The sequence below is a fragment of the Sander vitreus genome, chromosome 8, assembly GCF_031162955.1.
Source record: "Sander vitreus isolate 19-12246 chromosome 8, sanVit1, whole genome shotgun sequence".
NCBI classification, from domain to species: Eukaryota; Metazoa; Chordata; class Actinopteri; order Perciformes; family Percidae; genus Sander; species Sander vitreus.
The window spans coordinates 35,222,527-35,246,647 of record NC_135862.1 but is presented as its reverse complement, the minus strand read 5'-3'; the positions used below and the strand labels follow the sequence as shown (position 1 = coordinate 35,246,647).

Genomic DNA, 24,121 nt, shown 5'->3' with positions numbered 1-24,121 from the left:
GAAACCTCCGCCGGACCACACTAAATTTGGTCCAACCAAAAGACGTAGGCCTAGTCTCGGTCAACAATGGTCCAGTTCGTTTCTAGTTTGATTTTTTTTTTGGATGGTTTGGACTTTCAGACCAAATACAGGAAGTTCTGGCAATCTATCGTTGTGTTATAAGCTCCTTTAGGGTACAGGTCAGTTCTTAGTGTGTATGTGAGAGAGATTTTTTATTTATGTATTCTTTATTTATCCAGATAAGTTGATTGAGAACAATTTCTCATTCTCATGCTGCAGCTCCTCAAACCCCAAGTAAAGCCTGGGGTTTACAAAAACATGAACCTTTTTAGGTGTGAAAAGGCCCTTATACAGTCTGTGCATCAACCCCTGGTTTCCACCTGCAAATTAAAAATGTGCATTAAAAACAGGTGGATGGAAACGCACCTTTACAGCCAGCTTTTCCCTCCTCCTACGAGTGTAGCCATTTGGAACAACTATGTTTTTGATTTCCAATGTGGTTTGACATTATGTCGTACAAACCACTTACATTCTCATATAAACCCGGCCCTTATAGTGGAGTGAACATACTGGAGTTTATGGACCGTTCCAATACCACGTAATTTAGCCCAGAAGAAAATGTACTTTAAAGTAGTTTATTTATGTTCATACAAACCACTTATTTTCTCACATATGAATTTGTAAACAATACAACTCCAACTTAATGCTAGTGCTATTCTGTGTCTGCTGGAATGTGGAATAGTTTAACATTTTAGGAAATGCGCTTATTTGCTATTTAATAGTTAGTGTTTGTGGTTTGCTCTGCTTTCTTTTTGTGTTGAATCCTCTCCAGGTGTGTGCCAGTGTTGGTGACACCGCTCTCCAAGCTGAAGCCACTCAGCCCTAATGAGGGACAAGCATTCAGCGGCCAATGTGTGCCACGCAGGTCTGGAGACAACTGGAGAAAGTTGAGAAAGCCAGAGAGCGAGCGAATGCGTGCCAGTGCGAGACTCACCGAGCCAGTAGTAACCTGTTCTTTTGTTTAGTTTAGCTTGACAGTAAAATATTTGATTTGTAATTGTACTGCTGCCACCCCGCCCTTGTTTTTCCCCACCAGGTTATTTTCCACCGATTGACGTAATAGAGACATAACAAGTTAGGTCAGAAGATTAATAGTACTCTCAGGTGTGGAGAGTTGTATCAATGGTCTCATCTAACTCCAAGATCAAGTGAATCAACATATTTCCCCAAATTTGAATGGAATGAAGCAACTGTTTGCTGAGGCGTTAACTACAACAACTGTGCTTGTTTTAATGATTTCTTCTGACCAAAAATAGAAAAATACAACTTGTAAAGTAAAGAAGTAAAAGACTACATTCCAAATTCACACAAAACATAGTACAATGTAAAGCCACACACTGGTTTTAACTTGAGCAATGGCTGTTGAATAGAAAACTTAACGCTGTGGCTGGAGTTGCTGCAGTAATCAGAGTGAGTAGTATACACGAGCAAGCCAAAAAATAAATTGGATTAATAGTACAAAACCCTTCAGTATGATATACGGTTGGTGCTTTCTTCATCAGTATCTTTATATAAATGTGTACTCACATTCAGCCACTCAATTAAGCTGCAACAAGTTACCTCAACTTAAAGGCATAGTGTCTTTGAACATTGACTTTTTTGTCCTGTAACAGCAACTACATGGATGTGCACAACATCGTCTTTTTTTGAACAGGACGTAGTTATGTCACGTAGAGTTCTTTAGTGCGCTTGCATAACTGCAGTGTGAAACCAAAAACTAAGGGAACGTTCGGTATTTATGGAATGGACCACCGGAGGAAAATAGGGGAGGGTCATGTCTTTTTATTCTTTGTTGAGGGGAGGGTCATCCATTTTTTTTTAGTCTAGTGGGGAGGGTCATCCAACTTTTGTATTCATCAGAACAGCAACATTTCAAAGTGTCTTGTTTGGTGCAAAAACATCCAGAATTCAGACGCAAGCTTTTATTTTGAAAAGTCAAAGCTTGCGGACTGCACCAAGCCGGGAGGTATATATATATATATATAAAAACGACAGCCTTTTCAAGGCATTTGAGAAGGAAGGAGTGGTAGCATGCAAGCTCCCAAATTGACGCTCATCTGAGAAATGGAGTTTTGGATAATGTTCAGCTTTGCCAGCTTTACCTATATGCTAAAATATACAATGACTGAGAAAGCCTAGTGACGAGTCCATAGCAACCAGTGTTGAATTACCCAGTGTGCTTTGCTGAATGGTCTCAATGTTTTATTGTTTTTCATGTAAATACTAGTTCACTAGAGGAGTAACTTAGTATTTGAAGTAATGCAGTAATGCAGGAAGTGTGCATTTAGTTTCCATACTTATTGTGTTTCCAGAACAATGTTAGTGACTAAATCTACCGAAATGGCCCCCACACCATAACAGAGGAGTGGGATGCGTAAGATGAGAAAGCAGAGGGTTAGTCACCATGGCAATCTGTATGTCTTTACCAAGTACAAACCAGTACAGAAAGCATCAATAAATTACTGGAGAGGGTCATCTCATTTTTCCATGTTATTTTAGAGGGTCATCTAAAATGTATTACTGGTATAGGGAGGGTCAAGTCTATTTTGACTAAAGGTCCCAAAATGTGTCTATATGAAGGCTATGTAGAGTGTTACAGGCTAATGGGGTTGCATGTTATGAAATTGCTTTGTCGTGTTGTCTCTGTGTTGATCATTGTGTATGGATATGGGTGGGTTGCTGTGTGTGTGTGTGTGTGTGTGTGTGTGTGTGTGTGTGTAAAGGTAAAACGAGTGGGTTTCTTTGTTTTTTGCGCTTCATTTTTTTTGCAGTGGTTGTGGTATATGCATGTGTTGATGCTCGAGTGAAGCTGTGAGGCTAGACAGGCAAATGAGGTGGGTTGATAGGTATAAAGATAATAGATAAGTGTGTATAGATTTTTCAAAGATTCCTATCGAATTAGAAAGAGGCAAAGGTGACAGGTGATAGTTAATGGAAAGTAAAAGGGGGGTGTGTGTGTGTGTTTATAGGTGTTTGGGATTGAAAGGAATGCAAAACCAAAGCATGCAGAGACTGGGGGAAGGGACAGATGTCATTGGCCACTGCATAGGGGCTGGAATCAGACAAGGGGGCAAGAATGCAGTGTAGAGGAATGTTAACAGAGAGACAAAGAGTAGTGGGAGGCTAAAGGGTTGGCGTGGTCAGCTGGGGGCGTTTGCTCTGGCACGTTGCTTGTTTACATCTTTTGGCGCCTACCCACTGCTAGTGCCTGCTCTGCTCTGCTCGGCTCAGCTCGACTCAACTCGGCCACGGTGCCCTGTCCTCCATTTTCTATTGCAGATTTTGCACCGCGAGCGTGGCTGGTCGTCTTAGTGACAACGCAGGAAACTGTGACCTAACGCGACTCACACACAGAACGTCGAAGGTGTGTTGTTTTTGATTCTCGGCATGTGGCTGTTTGCCAGAAGACACATTTAGTTTCAAAAGAAGCTGGAGGCAGCAAATAATACACCGCTGGCTAAACTATTTTGTTTGTTCAGGACACCCCTGTCTGTCGCTAGCAATAATGACGCAGTGATTAGTGACAATTCTCTCTGACCAATCAGCAGTCTGCAGGTTTTCACGTTACCTTTTGGTATCGGATCAGCTCGCTTGAACATCGACGAAGGTGATACTAAAAAAAGTACCTGTTAGCAGGTACCAGGGACTTTTTATCATAATGGAAAAACAAAATAGGTGAGTAGAGTCGAGGTGAGTCGAGCAGGTACCATGAAATGGAAAAACGCTATCTGCGACTGCCTGCAGTCGTGCTTTTGATAAGATAAGCACTGATTTTAAAGGAAGCTATGCATAGCATTTTCCACCACAGGGACAGAAAATCGGTTGGAATAAATAAGGAAATTACATGAATAAGCATACTGACAGCTGCCAAGGCCAAATAAAGAATAACATTTTCAGAAAACTTGCAAAAGAGAAAAAGTGCAGTACAAATTTTACAGATGACCATGTTAATGCAACAGAAGTTATGTTCTACTGTATAGTTTTGTATTAAGGGGTCCCTGCTCTTTTTCAGCTAAGGGGTCCTTGGCTTAAAAAACATTGAGCTGATATCAGGCAGTCAACCGAGTAGAGTTGCAATGTGTACCTGATAGAAGTCCAACACTGCCATCTAGTGGCTGGTGAACGTTATAGCCTTCCATCCCAAAATTGGCATGGCACAACAGTTTGAGCCTTGGAGCAGCATTTCTCTAAGAATGGTCTGTAAGCAACCCTTGGTGGTTTGCGAGTAGATTTGATAAAATGTTTTTAATTTAAATGAAACTGTCTGCAAGTGACTCCAACGCCTAAAGTTGAGCTGCATATGTGTTGATTTCAATATTAAATATACTCATATGTAAATTCAAACATTATTGTTTGAATTGGCTGTTGTCGGACTTGCAATGAAGCCGACCTTTTTGTGACACTGCTTCCAATTTACATCACAAATAATCAGTGTGACATTTGAAGGAAATGCGGAGGAATACAGTTTACGGTTAGTGCATTCTCAGCATAAGCAGTGTCCATAGAAATAAAATGGATAGAAAGGTCATTGAACAATTTCCCGTGGTCATTTGATTGGTACACAACAAAATGGTAATTGTTGTTAGTTGTCATAGTGACAATTTGCGTCAGTGGGACCGTAAACTGTGTCACAGCTCGCTGGGAGGAGAACTGCCCGACGCAGCTCGGAAGATGTTCTAGAAGTTACAGGGAGTGAGGAGGGACAGTTAGACCCAGCGGCAGTGGGTCAGCGGACCGCTAACGTTAGACCGAGCGGCAGTGGGTCAGTGGACCGCTAATGTTAGACCCAGCAGCAGTGGGTAAGCGCACCGCTAACGTTAGACCGAGCGGCAGTGGGTCAGTGGACCGCTAACGTTAGACCCAGCGGCAGTGGGTCAGTGGACCGCTAATGTTAGACCCAGCGGCAGTGGGTCAGTGGACCGCTAACGTTAGACCCAGCGGCAGTGGGTCAGTGGACCGCTAATGTTAGACCCAGCGGCAGTGGGTCAGCAGACCGCTAACGTTAGACCCAGCGGCAGTTGGTCAGTGGATCGCTAAGGTTACACCCAGCGGCAGTAGGTCAGCGGACCCCTAACGTTAGACCCAGCGGCAGGGTCAGCGGACCGCTAACATAAGGTGCACAGATTTCTGAGACAAAATCCGGCAACTCACGTTAGCAGTTGTTGTTTACGCTATCCGCCATTTTCTCAGTCAAAAAGAGTCGATCTCCGAATGTGAATGAACGGACCCCATAGGAGGAAATGTCATTCTTATATGAGGCACCTTTTTCAACTACAAGGTCAATATTGTTTTTCACTAATGACAAAACAATAAATTATCCGTGCATTTATATGGAACTAAGCTTTAGGAGCTTTACATCTTTACTCTCCTCCCTCAAAACCTTTCTTTTTAGTAAACTCTGTTTACACAAACAATGTTGTCAATGCTGGAGTTCATGTAAAGAGTACTTTTACTTAAGTAAAGGATCTAAATACTTCTTCCACCCCTGTTCATTTTAGATCAACAACGGTCAGTTTAAAAGATTTTCGAAGTTTTCGAGTTCGACAACAACCTTTTTCTATGTCCACCACCAACATTTAAACCACAGGACTGGTAGTTGTCTACCTCCTACGGAGAACAAAGAGACACTGAGGAACCATATGACTTCAACCTGAACCCAAACCCTGGATAAAGAGGTTCACTGAATGTGGTGTTGAAAGTGTGGAGGTGGATCAGTTGGTCAGAGGAGACTGTGTAGAAGGACAGAGTGCCAGCGGGATAGTCCACATACACTGCTACTCTGTTAGAAACAGAGACAGAGGAGGAGGAAGGAAGGACTTTTTCTCTGTTCTTGTGACAGACAGAGTAACCATCATCAGAGCAATTCAGACTCCAGGACCGATTATTTACTCCAAACATACAGTCAACACTGGGTCCTCTCTTGGTGACTCTTCTGTAACTCACTGCTACGCGAACTCTACCTCTCCACTCGACCTCCCAGTAACAGCGACCAGTCAGATTGTCGCTACACAGCAGCTGTTTCCAAAAGTAAAACCTTTCTGGATGAACTGGATATGGCTGCTCCTCCTCCACATATGTCACCTTCCTGTTGTTTTCAGACAGGTTTCTGTTCACTGTGTTTGTGTCCACCGTGAGTTCACAGAAATCTGATGGAGAGAAAGAGACACACCACAGCAGCAGTTTACCATCAGACACATTGGAAGGGTTTATTACATGTTTGTGTGCTGATGTTCATTTCTATAAAGTGTAATGACACATGTCAGTAATGTTTTAATGTCAAGTTGTTATAACACAAACATCTCAAACAATGCCAACCTTGCATTAAAAATATCACAATTTACCAAATGACACAACATTCACAAAGACTCCTTCATGTGTCATGTCAGACCTGTGCACAACCCTTCAAAGTGTTACCCAGCTTTGTATTTAAAGAGAAACAGTGAGTTGGTTAGCCTTCATTAGTCAAATTTAATCCAAACTTACACTTCTTCAGGCCAGGTTTTAACCTTTGCTCTCCACCATGGTCCACCCTGAAGACAGAAACATAGAATGAATTTTTATCCAAAATGAGTCATAACTGCTGTTCAACATGAAGCAGTCTTCCATCTATTGCCAGAGTGATGGAGAAACAGGCTGAAGATAGGAATTAGGAGCAATAAGAAGTCCTTAATACTATTGGGCCAGAGCAGAAAGACATGACATTAGAGAAATTAGAGGCACCTGCAGTGCATGAGCTATTGTTGTCTGCCCATACCTGAGAGTGTCCAGTCTCCAGTGTGGATCCTCCAGTCTAGCAGACAGCAGCTTCACGGCAGACTCTCCTGGATGATTGTAGCTCAGGTCCAGCCCTCTCAGATGGGAGGGGTTTGAGCTCAGAGCTGAGGCCAGAGAAGCACAGCATTCCCCTGTGATCAGACAGCCTGACAGACTGGAATAAAGACAATTTTACAGATGTTGACCATCTTCTTTAATATGAAGCTAAAACAGGATGCGCAAGACTTTGAAAATCAACTGTTTAACAATCAGCTTAATACTGACCTGAGAGATTCCAGTGTACAGTGTGCACTCTCAAGTCCAGCAGACATCAGCTTCCCTCCGGAATCCTGCAGGTCGTTGTTACTCAGGTCCAGCTCTCTCAGACTAGAGGACTGGGAGCTGAGAACTGAGGACAGAGCTTCACAGCTTCTCTCTGACAGGTTACAGCCACTCAACCTTGAAAGAAATGTTCACATTTTACAACATTGCTCTTAATATTTAATGTGATTAAAATGCATGTTTTCAATTAGGCAATATTTTCAAATTTCTCTGCCTTTGTGTTTATCTGAGCAGCTGTGTTTGTGTTGGTTAGTCAGCCATTACAGAGATGTAAATAACAGACAAATAATAGAGACCTTAAAGGTCTTAAGGTCTTAAATGGTATTCAGATTTTTGCCTGTGTTTTGTTACACACTGTCATGAAGACAGTTTTTAAAAGTCTAATAGATTTAAGAGATTTTTAATTTCCCATTTGATAAAACTACACAACCACCGTGACACTTTAAATCAGCCGCCTGCACATGATAAGAGGTAAACCGTGAGGTAAGGGCGCAGAGCATATTGCAGGCACAGAGGCAAAGCGTAGCGCAGGTATACGTCATCATTGCTTCTGGTTTTGGTTGCGGGCTGACAGGTCAGTGGGAAACAAGGTCAAAGTTGAAATAATATGATCTTTGAGTGCAGTGCTCAGTGGCAATTTTGAGTGGTGCACCACGCCAAGAGTAACACTTTCTCAATTTGTCTTCACGGCTCTCCCCATAGAAAAACAATGGCACAGCCAGCGCAAAGCAGTTTTACCACAGATCATGTATAATTGGCTTAATACTGACCTGAGATTTTCCAATGTACAGTATGGACTCTGAAGTCCAGCAGACAGTAGCTTCACTCCTGAATCGTGCAGGTTGTTGTTACTCAGGTCTAACTCTCTCAGCCTAGAGGACTGGGAGCTGAGAACTGAGGACAGAGCTGCACAGCTGCTTTCTGAGAGGTTACAGCCAGTTAACCTGAAAAGAAAGAAATGTACACATTTGACAACATGTTAATGTGATTGAGAGCCATGTTTTCAATTATACAATCTTTTCATTTTCTTTGCATAATGATTAGTGTTTATGTGTTTATCTGTGCATGTTTGTGTTGGTCAGTCATCCTTATCAGAGATCTAAGTAATAGAAACTACTGGTCATAAATGTTAATCTTATTTTACCTGTGTTTTGTTGCACCCTATTTTTAAGATAGATCATGTGTAATTGGCTTAATACTGACCTGAGATTTTCCAATGTACAGTATGGACTCTGAAGGCCAGCAGACAACAGCTTCACTCCTGAATCGTGCAGGTCGTTGTTACTCAGGTCTAACTCTCTCAGACTAGTGGACCGGGAGCTGAGAACTGAGGACAGAGCTTCACAGCTCCTGTCTGACAGTTTACAGCCAGTCAGCCTGAAAAGACATGTACACATTTGACAACAATGCTCTTAATATTTAATGTTATTAAAGGTGCAGTAAGCGATGCTAATCCAATACACTTTTTAGCAAATTCAGTGAATGTCTCCCCACGGTCACCTATTATAGCTCTCTGTTTTCTGTGTGCGCTGAAAAAAACTCCAGTGTTCCTACACAGCCCTGGCTGTTGGGGGCATGTAAATGTGCTGGCGCCGGCCAGGAGTTATCAAGATAAAGAGATCACTGACAAACAGCAATAGAGGAAAAGGACTGAAGAAATAAAAATTAAAAAAGAAGTATATTCAATTCAACTCACTTTATTTGTCATTTCACTGAGTACCTGCATATAACAAAATTGTTTCTCATCGGCCACAGTGCAAATTAATAAAACATAAATAAATACTTATAAGTAAAAAGAAACAACGGGGAAATGTATGGCCGGGAAAAGAAGAAGAGTCTTGTTAACATCAGTAAGGGGTTTCAACGCTTGAGAAACCTCAAAGATTTCCAAGGAAAACAGAGGAGGTTCCTGTCTTACTGATGGACAAGTGAGTAAAGTTAACTTTGCTGTTTCACTGTTAGCTGTTTTCAATAGGTCAGTTTATCCTCGTCTGTTTGCTATTGTTTGTAATGGCTGTTCCCAACTGGTTGGCTTTACAGCAGAAGCAAGAGTTTGCTAATCCACAACCTAGCTAACATCGATTCTGCCATATTTTGTTTAGTCAGCAGAGAGTTTTCGCTATGGCAATGGGAGTCCATGAATCTGGGGGCCAGAGATTCTGAAGGGGGGGTTGTATTTGTTTGGCAGTTGAGCTCAAATGTCAACAATCTTTGCACAACATTGCTTACTACAGCTTTAAAAGCCATGTTTTCAATTATGCAAGCCTTTCTATTTTCTTTGCATAATGATTTGTACGTGTAGAAGAAAAAATCTAAACAGCATAATATTGTGATATTTTTCGTGGCAATACTGTCTAGATGAGCCTAGAAATCTAGAGGCACCCTAGCGGCAGCAAATGCAATTTGCAGCTAGGGTCAGTCTAGTAACTCTCCGTTGGCTTGCCAGCTGGAAAAACCAAATTCTGGTCAGGCCAATCACATCGTGTATAGAGTCGGTGGGCGGGCTTAACATAAGGACAGCAGAGTTGCGACGGTCCCGCGTGAATTCCCTGCTACTTGAAAACAAGGAAGATGGCTGCTGCTGCTGGCGAACAGCAGTCTTTCGAATCGGCTTTGGCCGTGACTCTGGAAGACTTAGAGTTAAGCACTGAAGTCATTCTTAAAAAAGGAAGATGTGTTTGAAGTTTTGCCGAAGGGATAAGGCAAAAGTTTAATCTATCAACTAGCGTTGCTCTGGTTGGCTATGAGTGCAGAGGGAATTTGAAAGACAACCGTTTATCCGGCCCCTCGGATTGAGCCCTGCCAATGGTGAGTTCCCAGACCCAACATCTTGATGTGGGTCTGGCTTGTCAGGCTAGTCTAGATATGCAAACGCCAAGTATCAATCTTTTATTATATAAATTGCACATGAGAATTGGACTTTTTTGTACTAGAATAATAGTATTAATTGCTGTTTGAGTCCACTAGATGGTGCAGTTGAGTTTACATGATTTGAAGTTGAAGTTGTTTCGTAGGAACTCTGGTGATTCCGCACCTTATGATTAGATTCTTTGTGTTTGTCTTAGCACGTTTGTGTTGGTCAGTCGGCCTTAACAGAGATGTCAAAAACAGAAACCACTGATCTTAAAAGTAAATCTGATTTGAGAAGACATTGTTTAAAATTAAAAGATTTTTCATGTCCAATTTTATGAAACTCTTCAAACCCACTGTGAACTTTACAATCAACTTAATACTGACCTGAGAGTTTGAAGTGTACAGAGTTGATTCTCCAGACCAGAAGACAGCAGCTTCACTCCTGAATCCTCCAGGTCGTTGTTACTCAGGTCCAGGTCTCTCAGACTAGATGACTGGGAGCTGAGAACTGAGGACAGAGCTTCACAGCTTCTCTCTGAGACGTTACAACTAGTTAACCTGGGGAAGGATTAGCAACAAACACAAAAAAAACTTTTTATTTGTTGTGTATAAAATTAGAACTATTTGAAATTGTTCATATACTTATATCCACCTACAGAGCTTTGTTGGAGGCTTTGACCACAGGTAGCAGCCTCAGAAGAGCCTCCTCTGAAGCAGAGTATTGATTCAGGTCAAACACGTCCAAATCTTTTTCTGATGACAGTAAGATGAAGACCAGAGCTGACCACTGAGCAGGAGACAGTTTATCTGGGGAGAGACTTCCTGATCTGAGGTACTGTTGGATCTCCTCCACCAGAGAATGATCATTCAGTTCATTCAGACAGTGAAACAGATTAATGCTTCTCTCTGGAGATTGTTTCTCATTGATCTTCTTCTTGATGTATTGGACTGTTTCCTGATTTGTCTGTGAGGTACTTCCTCTTTGTGTCATCAGACCTCGTAGGAGAGTCTGATTGGTCTCCAGTGAAAGACCCAGGAGGAAGCGAAGGAACAAGTCCAGGTGTCCATTTGGACTCTGTAAGGCCATGTCCACGGCACTCTGGTAGAGATGTGTAGATCTGTCTTTAAATGGATTAGACCACCATTTTGCTTTTGGCAGCAGATTGACACCATAATTGGTGAATGTCAGATGGACATGAAGAGCTGCCAGAAACTCCTGAACACTCAGATGGACAAAGCAGAACACCTTGTCCTGGTACAGTCCTCTCTCCTCTTTAAAGATCTGTGTGAACACTCCTGAGCACACTGAGGCTTCTCTGATATCAATGCCACACTCTGTCAAGTCTGATTCATAGAAGATCAGGTTGCCTTTCTGCAGCTGCTTAAAAGCCAGTTTTCCCAGAGACTCAATCATCTTCCTGTTCTCTGGACTCCAGTGTTGATCTATCTCAGCTCCTCCGTTGTACTTGACGTTCTTCAGTTTGGACTGAACCACCAGGAAGTGGATGTACATCTCAGTCAGGGTCTTGGGCAGCGCTCCTCCCTCTCTGGTCTTCAACACATCCTCTAGAACTGTAGCAGTGATCCAGCAGAAGACTGGGATGTGACACATGATGTGGAGGCTTCGTGATGTCTTGATGTGGGAGATAATTCTGCTGGCCTGCTCCTCATCTCTGAATCTCTTCCTGAAGTACTCCTCCTTCTGTGGGTCAGCGAACCCTCTGACCTCGGTCACTATGTCAACACACTCAGGAGGGATCTGATTGGCTGCTGCAGGTCGTGTGGTTATCCAGAGGCGAGCAGAGGGAAGCAGTTTCCCCCTGATGAGGTTTGTCAGCAGCACACCCACTGAGGTGGACTCTGTAACATCAGTCAGGATCTCAGTGTTGTGGAAGTCCAGAGGAAGTCTACACTCATCCAAACCGTCAAAGATGAACAAAACCTGAAACTCGTGAAACCTGCAGATTCCTGCTTCTTTTGTAATACTAAAGAAGTGATGAACAAGTTCCACCAAGCTGTACTTTTTCTCTTTCAGCACATTCAGCTCTCTGAAAGTGAATGGAAATGTGAACTGGATGTCCTGATGGGCTTTGTCTTCAGCCCAGTCCAGAGTGAACTTCTGTGTTAAGACTGTTTTCCCAATGCCAGCCACTCCCGTTGTCATCACTGTCCTGATCGGTTCATCCCTTCCAGTTGAGGTTTTAAAGATGTCTTCTTGTCTGATTGTTGTTTCTGGACTGTCTGGTTTCCAAGATGCTGTTTCAATTTGTCTGGCCTCATGTTCATCATTGACCTCTGTAGTCCCTCCCTTTCTGATGTAGAGTTGTATGTACATCTGATTCAGAACTGTTGAGTTTCCTGCTTTAGCAATCCCCTCAAACACACAGTAGAACCTTTTTCGTAGGTTGGATTTGAGTTTTTGCTGGCACTTTGAAGAAGAGTCAAGAGTCTCTGAATGAATAAAACAATGAGGGGTTGTTACAGTGAATGTGAATCATTAAATCTATTCAGCTCATTTTAGAACTAGGTCCTGAATAGCGTAAATATTGGAAAGTTACTTAGTATCCCTCAGCTGCAACAACTGATAAATTGTTAAATGGGGAATTGAATATATATGATATTGTTATATTTTGGCACTTGCTGTTTTTTTTTTGTTACTTACTGTCTTGTCTCATTCCAGATCCCTTTACTTACGGTATTTGTTTGCTTTCCCGCTATCTGTGATTACACCTGTCCCCGCCCTAATGTGTTTCACTTATGTCTAATTGTCTACCCGGCCCCGGTGTATAAATACTCACCCTATTTCCTGTCAGATCATCTTGTCCTTTGTGCCATCATTCCAGCCTGATTTCTAGTGTGTTTCCTAGTGTTAGTTTAGACCTTTTGCTATACCCCTGACTTAGAGCTCTGCCTAGTGATTTTGATACCTTCGCATGTGAGTATTTGAACTTTGTTCAAGTAAACTACTCAAATAATTAGAATTTTTAACTGGTACAGAGAACGTTAGTTTCATTCATTATTTATTTAAGATTTATTTATAATTTTGACACGGCAGGGAACAGTATAGTTTTCAAACTATGATAAATGAAACTGGCCATTTCTTTACTTTGTGTTTAAATGTAGGCTATTATATGGCTATTTAAAACATATGTCTGGAATTCTGTAATATTAACGCCCATATTGATACAGTGGGAGACGGTTCAACAGAAATGCAAGCGCTACAACACAAATACAAAACCACAACACAAATGCAAAAGCCACAACACAAACACAAAAGCAACGACGGAAGTGAGCGAAAACAAAAGTGAGCGTCTGCGCAGCGGTGTCAGCTCAGAAAATAAAGAGCAAATCTCTGCTCAAAGTGTATTAACTGTGCTTTGTAAACTGTGCCCACAAAGTTGTAAACTGTGCGCACGGATTTACGATAGGATTTCATTTTGTGCATTTAGTTTTTTCTACACAGCAGCGAATGGAGTTTACCATTCTGCTAACCTAACTAGGGATTTAAGTTTTTATTTTTCTAATTTTGACAGTATAACTCATGACACCACAATGGTTAAGGTTCTAAGGGGTATGACCATTGGTAGTTGTAATTGGTTTTGTTCCAAAATGTCCACTGGCCCTTGTTGCCATAGCTTATTGGAATGCTCATGTGAATATGTTTTTGGTTCCATAGTTTGCATGTGGGATTCTGGGGTATCTGATTCCTAAGCTATACAAACCCTCTGAAAAGACATATTCAGGCACTACGTTCATCAAACCTGTTTACTGTTTTTCTTTCATTTTAAACTTGACTTCTCTTAAAGATGGACACCAACTTCATTTTTTAACAAGTCCAAAGAATAAGACCGTCTACTTTCTCAGAAGAAGAGCGACACTGCTACAAAGCAGAAGTTACTAAATGTAAAGGTGCACTGTTAATATTCATGTTACATTGTATTACATTGTATAATATGGTGTTTCTGTGAGCTGCTTCAAACGGCTGCACTCAATCTCTGTTGCAGAAAATGATGCTGAGGCAGTTTCTGCTCATGAAGCAGCAGGATCAACTTCCCGATTATTTATCTGTCAGAGACATGAAGACCTGGCTGCTGACAGGAAGAAACTTCCTGGAAGAGTGAGTCAAACTGATGATTGATGTGACTCATATGAAAAATTACATTAGAGCTATTTTCTGAATGTGTTCAAGTTGTAGAGTTACCACAATCTTTCTAGGTTTACAGGTTTCGGGAAATAATTGAGAGGACTGGGATTGATCATCTGTTCATGGCTGAACTGGTGAGTAAAATTTAGTGGATCTTCAGATTTACAGTGATATTCAAATGTTAAATAGTTTAAAATGAGTCAGCTACAATCCTGTTGAGACTAACCAAAGAGTGGTGTTGACAGGCCTGGACCACAGCGAGACACTTCTGTCTCAGTCAGATGGAACAAGAGCTCCTGGAAGAGCTGGACAAAGAAAAGCGTCTTTCCCACCTGTTCAACAAGAAGGTCACACTGGAGGGCCTTCAGATGTTTGTTTCAGTCATCCACCCAGAAGCAGAGAGGGACGTACAAACCTTCCTTCCAGCCCTTCACAGCAAGCTGCTGAAAATCTTTGGTGGCATTCAGATCGCCAGCTATCTGCTTGCTGCAGAGGACGCTAAACCAGCAGAGTTCTTGGAGTTCGAACAGAGTGCTGCGGCCCTGGTACCAGAGGTGGTGGACACTGCTCTCAAGTTCCTCCTGGAAGAACCAGAGCAGGTAATGAAGAGTGAAGCTGCCAGTGCTGAGATTGGCAAACACCAAATAAGTCCGATCTACAGGTTTGACAAGTGCTCCAAGTCCTTCAAGCTGATAGACTATGATGAAAGCTACTACCATGCCACGGAGGGCGTCATCTCCGCCATCCAGGACATGGACTATGAAGTGCAGACTGATGCATCCAGCCAGGCTCACCATCATCTGGAAGAGGAACTTCTGGAGAAGAGGGAGGCTTCTTCAGAGGTCTCTTCCTCAGAGGAACTGGAAAAAGAACTTGTGGAGGATAGGGAGGCTTCTCCATGAGTATCTCTGGATGAAGAGGTAGACACTTTCCCTTATGATGTGACGGAGGACACATACAGGAAAGAGGGAACCCTGGTTCAGGACTCTGTCATCCAGGATATGGACCATGAAGTGGAGATTGGTGTATCCAGTCAGGCTCACATTCAGCCGGAAGAGGGACTTATGGAGGAGAGAGAGGCTTTTCCACGAGTCTCTCTGATTGAAGAGGTGGACAATATGCTGAATAATGTGATGGAGGACACATACAGGAAAGAGAAAACCCTGGATCAGGACTCTGTTGTCCAGAATTTAGACCATGGTGCATCCAGCCAGGCTCGCCTTCAGCTGGAAGAGGGATTTCTGGAGAAGAAGGAGGCTTCTCTTGAGGTCACTTCCTCAGAGGAGCTAGAAAAGGGGCTCATGGAGAAGATGGAGGCTTCTCCTCGAGTCTCTCTTGTGGAGATGGCCACCATGGTAAGCCTAGCTGATAGGGACACATCTTCGGTCAAACTGGAGACCAATGTTGCTGTCCACTTGGATGATGAGCTGAAAGTACTACAGCTACAGGAAGTAGAAGTATATGAGAAACAGGACTCCCTGGTTCACTTTTGTAATGATAAAAAGAAGAAGGAAGTGCATGCCTTTTTCTGTGGTTTCCAGAAAATGATGGTATGTTGCTTTCGTATTTCCACTGAGCAATAAATCCAATCCCTCTGCAATTATATTATTTAATACTTTCAATAAATACTATTCATTTTAAGTCATTAACCATTTTCAGTATTTATTGTTTATGTACTGTTTTTATAGGTGTCAATGTCAGTAATATTCAAGAAATCTATTCAACATGCCTCATGAATGCACATGAAAACATGTGAAATGTTACACAAGTGGACATCAGTGTCCAAAGAACCCCCATAATTTTCAAAACAAATTCCGAAAACTGAGCTGACACTGCTGCGTAGACGGTCACTTCCGTTCAAGCTAATTTCCATTGTAGCTTTTGCATTTGTATTGTGGCTTTTGCATTCATGTTGTAGCTTTTGTATTTGTGTTGTACAGTTTGCATTTCTGTTGAACCATCTTGGCCACAGTACATTGGCCATAAAAAAAGCACTCAAGCGTAAACCCTAGCCGCAACAGGAGCGATGCAGTGGGCTCAGCGGAGCCAATGACACAAAACACAAGTTTGACTAACTTAGTTGTGATTGGCCAGAGAGCCCAGTCCCGGACCACGCACGCACAACATAAAAACGTTTTATGACGGTCCACCAGATCAATATTGTGACGGCTAACAGTATGCTAGGTGGCCAGTACACCACTGGAGCGAAGTAAAAACAAAGTAGGATGTTGGCGACATACCACCTATGTAAACAAATGTTGGACAACATCTTGACATCTGTGTTAGTCCCGCCAATGGTGCTGATTGGCAAATCGTTAATCCCCTGGCGGCGCTCAGTGGCTCGATTGCTTCTTCCTTTTGGTCCTGCAAAGAAGGAGAGAAAAAGCCAGTTACACAAAATGACAATAATAGTGATTTGTTGCATTGTGTCAAAATTTTACAGTCTCTCAGCATGAGTTGAGTGCTTATGAAGAGATTTGTTCCTCACCAGTTTCTTCAGCACTTCATGGACAGCGTCATTAATTGCATGTTTGTACATCTTATACAGTTCTTCTGTCTCAGTTGTACACTCTGTGGTACACAACATAGAGTAAAGGTGTGACATTACAGCCAGGCATCTCAAGCTATTATAATTCTGTGCCAGTGCAGTTTTAGTAAGTGAAGAAGTTTCCACACCAAGTGCAGGGGGCCTTCGTTTGGGTATATTGTCCCAGCATCTCTTCATCAGTCCTGTCAACTCTGCCAACCCCGCAGCCTGGCCCCTGATATCGTCCAGCAGTGGACGCTGTCCCTCTGGGATGAGAAGTTGCACTCTGGTGGGCTTCGCATCTACATTGGAGGAATGATTAAAAATGCTGTCAGAGTGGCCTTGGGGTTAGTGAGACCTCGGATATACCTGAAGAGACGGTCCGGAATGATGCTTATATTAAGGTTCAGGTAAAATCCTGCTAAATGGGACAACTATGCTAACTGCTGATGTAAATGTGTACCTGCATTGTAGCATTAAAAATCTTTGTTTGAGTTATCTGATATTGATTGATATCTGAAAATCGATCTTTTAATATATGCATTTTCACCATGGATGTATAAGTAAAAAATATTTGAGGGTTGCTTCTTACAATTTACATCATTTACATACATTTTCTGGGAATATCTTTTATATCCAAGCAAAATTGCCATTTTAACTAAAAATTTCCATAACCTAATTGATATCAAATCCAAAAATGTAATCGAATCGGGACATTTGTGAATCACAATCAAATCGATTCGGGACGTCATTGGTGATACCCGGCCCTAATGGGTAATTCTCAAAGCAACAGACGATTCACTGCAAAGTCTGACACTGGACAAAATAATGTGAACTTGAAAAGCACAAAAAAGTTGAGATGGCAGTCTATAGTAATATTTTAAACATGCAGAGGATGTATTTTTGATGGTTTCCTTGCCGTGTTCTTTTGTTCCGTGTCCTCTATTTTCTTTTCCTAGATCCATTCCTTGTGTATGTTCACATGCTTTACTACCTGTATTACTTTGTAGTGTTGTGTTTTATGTGTCTTTCTCTAGCTTGTTTCCTGTTGAGTCCCTAATGTGTTTCACCTGTTCCTCTTCAGCCAAATTAATCATGTTAGTGTTCTCTTGTTCAGTGTCAGATTGTCTGGGTTCGTTCCAGGCTGCGTAGTCCTAGTGTGTAGTATCCTCCAGTTAGTTGTTTTTCTAGTACTTCTGGATTTCCCCTTTTGCTTGTCTGATTTTGGATCCAGCTTAAACCAAGTTTAACTAGCACTGCCAAAACCTTTCTTGATAAAGCTCGCACTTCAGAATTTCTGTTCCGCGTGTGCGAGTAGACGGCATAAATAGACTTTTATGACGTGTTTGGGTCATAGGGCACACCAAACCAATGTTGCATACCATTCCGAACATCCTATACCAAAACGGTTCGGAATGAATACACGTACCGATACAGCCCTACTAAAGATACAACAGTCACTTACTTCCATATGGCTGTTTTCCTGTGACAATAGACCATAGGAGTATACCATAACTGAAAGACAGACAGAGAGAGTTACATGTCAGGATTACTATTCATATTATAACAATCACAACCTGGTTTATTGATGGCTTGAGTTGGTTTTCATTCATTCAGCATTCAATGACAACAATAAAATTTGTCCCAGAATGTTAGTCCTGTTCAGAGTGGAGTTGGAGTACCTCAGTACACTCTTCCCTGGAAACAATTCCCTCACCTGTTAACTACATTTTTTGAGAAAGTAGTCCAATATATTTTCCACCTGACACAATGATCTACAGTTTTTGAGGAAGTAGGCCATTCTGATACATAGTTCCTATTTGTCATGATGAACTACCCCTACTTTAACTACCTTGTTTTTAACTACATTTATAGAGGAAGTAGTCCATTCTTATATGTCCTACCTGTCATAACGAACCACCCTACTTTAAAGGACTATGCCACTGATATTTTGACTTCCTGTTGAGACTGAACCTTTGTTAAACAAGTGTGCATAAGTATATAAAGTGTATTCCTTACGCCTATATTCCATAAGATTCAGGGTTAAGTTGCAACACAAAAGTCACAGTTTTTATTTGGTTGGGTTAGCATTCACACTGCACTTTCTCAAGTGCACCAAACATTGTAAAGAGATGTCACATGGTCGAAAATGTCGCTTGTCTATTTGACAGACTATCCAAATTAGTTTTTTAGTAAAGAAATTAGTTTTTTAAACTAAAATATGTTTACTATAATCTTGCATATTGATTAATCAATTATAAATAATGTGTTTTGGTTTACTTTCTATATTTGGGTTGGATCATGTTCTCCCCTAAAGTGAAGCGAAATCTAATAGCCTTTATAGCAAACTGAGACCCCTTTTCAAGCGGACCAGCGTTATAAGCTTTTACATCTCCCCAAACGAAGCGGACTATCCAATGATACGCTCCAGGGTTGGGTTAAAACAGACCAAACTGTTCAGGTGCACCCTTAGTGACACTTCAAAAGTGCTTGCTGCTGATAAATGACCCTTGCTATATGTTTAATCATACTAGCTTATGTTCAATCGTACTATTACTATTGTTACTACAAGCAATTTGTATTTTCCCTTTAAAAAAAGTCAAAACTAGATCTGTATGATCATGTAAAGCCTGTTAATCTAAAATTTGGTGGGACAGCATGTGTGAGTGAGTCGGTCTGTCCATCTGTCTGTCTGTCTGTCTGTGTTATTATTTACTATATGATGAATAAAACAGTCTTATTAAGTGCTGGTTCGATGCTCTCTCACCTGTAGATATCAGAGGCTCGGTTGGGTTTGTATGATAATTCAAACGCCTCCGGTGGCATGTAGTTGACCGTCCCCCCTCCCTCTTCATCATCCTTCTTGGAAACCCGTGAGATGCTGCAGGAAATCCGGGCAAGGCCAAAATCTGTAAGCTGCAGAGCGAATTAGCAAAGAGGCTAAGGGGAGGTTTACCTTACTTGAGTATTTTCTTTTAATGCCACTTTCTTCTTCTACTACACTGCATTTATCTGACCACCTTAGTTACGTTTGTCAAGATGTTTGCACACAAAACATACTAAGAGCTTATAAAACATGTTTTGCAGTTCATACAAGTACAGCTGATCAATTGACCAGTGATTCATTGGCAGCTATTTTGATAAGCAACACTGTCTGAAAATGCCTAATACGATCCCTTTAATGATCTTAAGAGGACATAGAAGACGGAAACAATCAGAATCAGAAATACTTTAATAATCCCAGGGGGAAATTATTTTTGTTACAACTCCAGATATACAAACAACATATATTATCCAGACTTTAACATATGTATTAAAAACAATATACATTAATAATATATAAAAGATCAAAACAGTATGTTTTGTCCAAAAAATTATCCAGAACTTTTATTACACTTTTTCAAATTATTAGTAATGCTGCAAAACAAATTACATAAAAAGTTTCCACTGGATTTGATAGTAAAAATTGTTACTTTGAGTGCAAAATGAGACACAAAAGTGTGAATATGCACAATATGTACAAATGTGAAATAGGGCTGGGTTTAAAAAATCTTCATTTGAATGCTCCGATACTGACTCATAAAATCCGGAGATCAATCTTTTATTATTTACCTTTTCCCGTACATAAGTGAAGATTTAATCCCATCAGTCTCGCCTGGCCAACCAGATCTGGCCACGTTAATCTAGAGTAAAACCCTTTCACCAAATGTCATTTCTGCCTATTATCAAGTTGCAACATTTTTGGGAAAACGGCTTGCTATGCTATGCTTATTCGTCTCCATAAAGTGTCCAAACTATTATAACATTACAAAGTAGGCATTAGGCCCAGCCTCCCCTGAAAGCCTGGGACCCACTGTAGTCTATATTAACGACATTTCATTTCCGGGATTGCTCCAGTGCCGACTGAAATTCCGCCGGATGTCCCTCAACTTCAATTTTCTTTGTGTTGGCATTCTCAACTCCGGTGGATTTATGAGGACTATGGCTACAATTACATTGCTACGTTTTGGTTTTCAAGCAGAGCCAAGAGTGAACTCTGTACACAAGTGTTTTTAGCTCCAGTAGAAGAACTAATCTGTGTTTAAACTAACAAGCCCAAACCTCATATCTGATCAACAATCTCGTATACTGGGCATGCGTGTGCCGGGGTAAACAAATGTCAGCATGTATACTCCGCCTGCTGCTGGCAGCTGCTATGGTAACGTTAGTAGCTTAGTCTCAGAGAACAAGACGTCATGACCCAATCAGGTGGCAAAACAGTGGCATCAGTGTCAGTGTTGCCAAAGGTCTCAGTTTGCGGCCGTTGAGACTGCAACATAACCCTGCAGATTCCAAACCAAAACGGGTCAGAAGTGTTTCCAAATTTCTCCAGTTTAGGGGTTCGGAAATGCCAAGCAGGGAGAATGAGAGGGAGAAACGCCAGAGCAGGGGGAATGAGAGGGGGAAACGTAGCAGTAGATATTCATTTTTAAACTAAAAGGTAGCAATGTAAATGTAGCCTGTGATTAACTGCTCCTCAGATCTCTGCAGGGTAACTCCAGACAGCTAGCTAGACTATCTGTCCAATCTGAGTTTTCTGTTGCACGACTAAAACAACTTTTGAACGTACATATGTTCCACCAAAACAAGTTCCTTCCTGAGACTATTTTGCAGCGGCACCGTGGCTCCGTCCGGTGCTTAGAGCAGCCTAAGACGATGATTGATTTAAAGAAATGCCAATTAACCAGAGCACGTTTTTCTCCCATCCTGGAATGCTGTGTGGACTAGCCAGACCTTCCTCCATAGCACTGTGGAGGAAGGTCTGGCAATGCGAGACTATATACTGACCTTGGCATTGAGAGTGTCGTCCAGCAGCACGTTGGGGGGCTTCAGGTCCAGGTGGAGCACAGGATGGGGCAGACTGTGGAGGAAGTTAATACCCAGAGCCACTTGGTGAGCTAGTCTGAAGACCAGCGGCCAGGGTGGTGGAGTTTCACTCAAGGCCTCCTGTAAGATTGTTTCCATAGTTACAGATCGACAAATAGTGGAGATTGTGACATCGTTTAATCGTTTGTTTTATAAAATGTCAGAAAATTGTGAAAAATGTCCATCTTAGTTTCTAAAAGTCCAAGTCTTTAAATGTCTTGTTTAGTCAGTACAAAACCCAAAGATATTAATTTTAATATGGTATAAAACTGAAAAGAGCAGGAAATTTACATATGTGAGAGGCTGAAAATGTTCTGCCATTTTTGTGTGAAAGATTACTTTTAACGAACGAATTACTTTTAAATCGATTATCAAAATATTTGCCGATGATTTTTTTGTCGACGGACTAATGGATGAGTCGACTAATCGTTGCAGCTCTAAATTTAGACACCAAATGTATGACTCACATCTGATGGTATTACTATTGTGGAAGTAAAAGTTCTCTCAGGTCCAATACAGTGGCTGGTTCAGATGAGTTTTATTCACTGCGCAGTGGAGACAGAAGCTCACTAGAAGCTGTAAGATTTATCCAAGGTTACAGGAAGCAACAAAATATGAAAGGCTGAGAAGACATTCATTCAGAAGACTATCTGGGTAGATTTGCATAGACCCAGCCACCTAGCATACCCACAGTCTGCTCAAACTATTGAAAAACGGTCCTTTGTTTAACCATCATGTTGTCCTCGGGTCAAATTTTACCCATTTTTCAAAGTTTTTTACATCAGAAATATGGGACATCGAAATAAGGGCCGAAGATGTAAAAACAAAAAGTGACAAGATGTTGGGAAAAGTGTCAATTTTTTTTTTTTTAAAACAATGATACAAACTCAAAAACTCAGTAAGAAAACTTCAAAAATGTCTAAAAAAGCATCAAAAACCAAAATGACAAAAACATTGGAAAAAGTGACAACACATCAGACAAAAAAAATGATAAAATTGTTGAAAAAAATGACCATAAGGTTGAAAAAAACCTACAAAAACATAAAATAAAAACTTTGAAAAATCCAACAAAGAAAACGTTTTTTTTTCATGGTTGATGGGAAGACAGCACAAGGGTTAAATGAGGTGTGAATCCCGCTGGAGCCAACCTGGCATCTAAACAAAAGGTCTCACTCACAGTGACCAAAGTAAAATGCTTTGTTTTAACACTAAGCTAGACCAAAGGCAGACTGACTTAATTAACACAGGAGACACTAAAAGTAATAGAAACTTAATCAGTGAACAGGAAAGAGGATATCAGGATATAATGAGACTAAAACTGTTAGGTTATTCATATGCTTTTACACTACTGTTAAGTAAAAGATATGACTACTCCTTCCACCGCTGGATACCTGTAGGTTGGCCAGTGATCCTCTCTCCATGAGCTCCATGACCACACCAAGCTGCATTGATGGGCCAGAGTGGGGCGGTCGACCCTTGAAGACCCCTCGGACGCGAATAACATGCGGGCTGCTCGCCTGACGCATCATGTCGATCTCACGCAGCAAAGACGCATTGGTCCTGTGTGTTTGTTAGCATGAGTGATTCAGATAGGCCTGTAACCATTATTACAATAATTGTCTTTTTGTCAATTCTTTTGCAACAAAGTTTCTTTATTTAATTAATTGTTAACATTAACCAAGGTCTTAAGGCGTATGACTGGTAACTGTTGATTTTGTTTAGATATGCAAAATTGTAATTGTATAAGTGATTATTGGTCGTACTATATATTTTTATTATTATTTCAATTGTTAGTTGTTGGCACTTGATCCTATACACGTTCATAGAAACAAAAATAACATGGGGAGGATACAGTTAGACAAAATGTTTTATGATAATAAATAGCTGTGGTATACTTTATAGGCTGTGTATTTGTGTTACTACATTATCTGGGTCACATGACAGTGATTCATAACAAAAGATTTATACTGAAAAGTCATTCATAACTTTAATATTTTTTTTAATTAATACATTAATAAATCTTTTTAAATTTAACTGAAAGGGACAATGAAATTGTTAATCGCAATTATTTCTGAGACAATTAATTGTACAGCAAAATTTGGAATTGTTACAGCTCTAGATTTACACAACTTTAAACAGAATTTTATATTGTAACCAACTTACCCGTCGTCATGACGAAGCAGTTTAATGGCCACATCACAGGCCCACCGACAGTGCCTGGCTTTGTAGATTTGTCCGAAACCCCCAGAGCCAATCACCTCCCAGCGCTCCAGGCTGGAGTCTTCAACAAACGTTTCCATAGTTCACTGGAGGAGGAGATTATTCATGATAACTAAACCCTTACAGGCCAAAAGAATGAAATGCATTGCTCCTCTAAAATAAAGAGGATCTTATCAGTCACTTAGTCAAAGCAAGGTTGCTTCATAGACTGTTTAAGTGAAGCCAAAACATCTGGATCGCCCCCTGGTGGCTGGCTGCAGTATAGGTCATAATGATCGCCCCCCCCCTCCACGTTAAGATAAGATAAGACAGACTTT

The 24,121-nt window shown here is 41.2% G+C and overlaps 3 protein-coding genes across 3 annotated transcripts; 1 reads left to right on the top strand and 2 right to left on the bottom strand.

Annotated features, from left to right (window-relative positions):
* Positions 1–5,551: 5,551 nt before the first annotated feature.
* Positions 5,552–12,683, bottom strand: LOC144522776 (NLR family CARD domain-containing protein 3-like). The gene is made up of 8 exons (XM_078258076.1): positions 12,671–12,683; positions 10,665–12,459; positions 10,393–10,566; positions 8,359–8,532; positions 7,099–7,272; positions 6,815–6,988; positions 6,544–6,590; positions 5,552–6,206 (listed from the first exon to the last, which is right to left on the bottom strand). Exons 1-8 carry the CDS (start codon positions 12,681–12,683, stop codon positions 5,668–5,670), a joined length of 3,090 nt encoding a protein of 1,029 aa, XP_078114202.1. The 3' UTR covers positions 5,552–5,667.
* A 1,333-nt stretch (positions 12,684–14,016) lies between these two features.
* On the top strand, positions 14,017–17,115 carry LOC144522689 (uncharacterized). Its single transcript, XM_078257959.1, has 3 exons — positions 14,017–14,125; positions 14,224–14,286; positions 14,398–17,115. The coding sequence occupies exons 2-3, from the start codon at positions 14,275–14,277 to the stop codon at positions 15,052–15,054; spliced, it is 669 nt and encodes a 222-aa protein (XP_078114085.1). The 5' UTR covers positions 14,017–14,125; positions 14,224–14,274; the 3' UTR covers positions 15,055–17,115.
* Positions 16,322–23,884, bottom strand: LOC144522774 (receptor-interacting serine/threonine-protein kinase 4-like). The gene is made up of 8 exons (XM_078258075.1): positions 23,748–23,884; positions 22,976–23,144; positions 21,507–21,665; positions 19,447–19,595; positions 18,145–18,194; positions 16,829–16,981; positions 16,641–16,723; positions 16,322–16,516 (listed from the first exon to the last, which is right to left on the bottom strand). The coding sequence occupies exons 1-8, from the start codon at positions 23,882–23,884 to the stop codon at positions 16,322–16,324; spliced, it is 1,095 nt and encodes a 364-aa protein (XP_078114201.1).
* Positions 23,885–24,121: the final 237 nt, after the last annotated feature.

Coding starts and splice junctions, on each gene's coding strand:
- LOC144522774 (XM_078258075.1), bottom strand. CDS start 23,884: ATGGAAACGTTTGTTGAAGACTCCAGCCTGGAGCGCTGGGAGGTGATT. Junction 23,145..23,747: donor CTGCTTCGTCATGACGACGG/GTAAGTTGGTTA, acceptor ACAAACACACAG/GACCAATGCGTCTTTGCTGC. Junction 16,982..18,144: donor AGGAAAACAGCCATATGGAA/GTAAGTGACTGT, acceptor CCTCCAATGTAG/ATGCGAAGCCCACCAGAGTG.
- LOC144522776 (XM_078258076.1), bottom strand. Junction 10,567..10,664: donor AAAGCCTCCAACAAAGCTCT/GTAGGTGGATAT, acceptor ATCCTTCCCCAG/GTTAACTAGTTGTAACGTCT. Junction 6,591..6,814: donor TGGAGACTGGACACTCTCAG/GTATGGGCAGAC, acceptor TTCTGTCTTCAG/GGTGGACCATGGTGGAGAGC.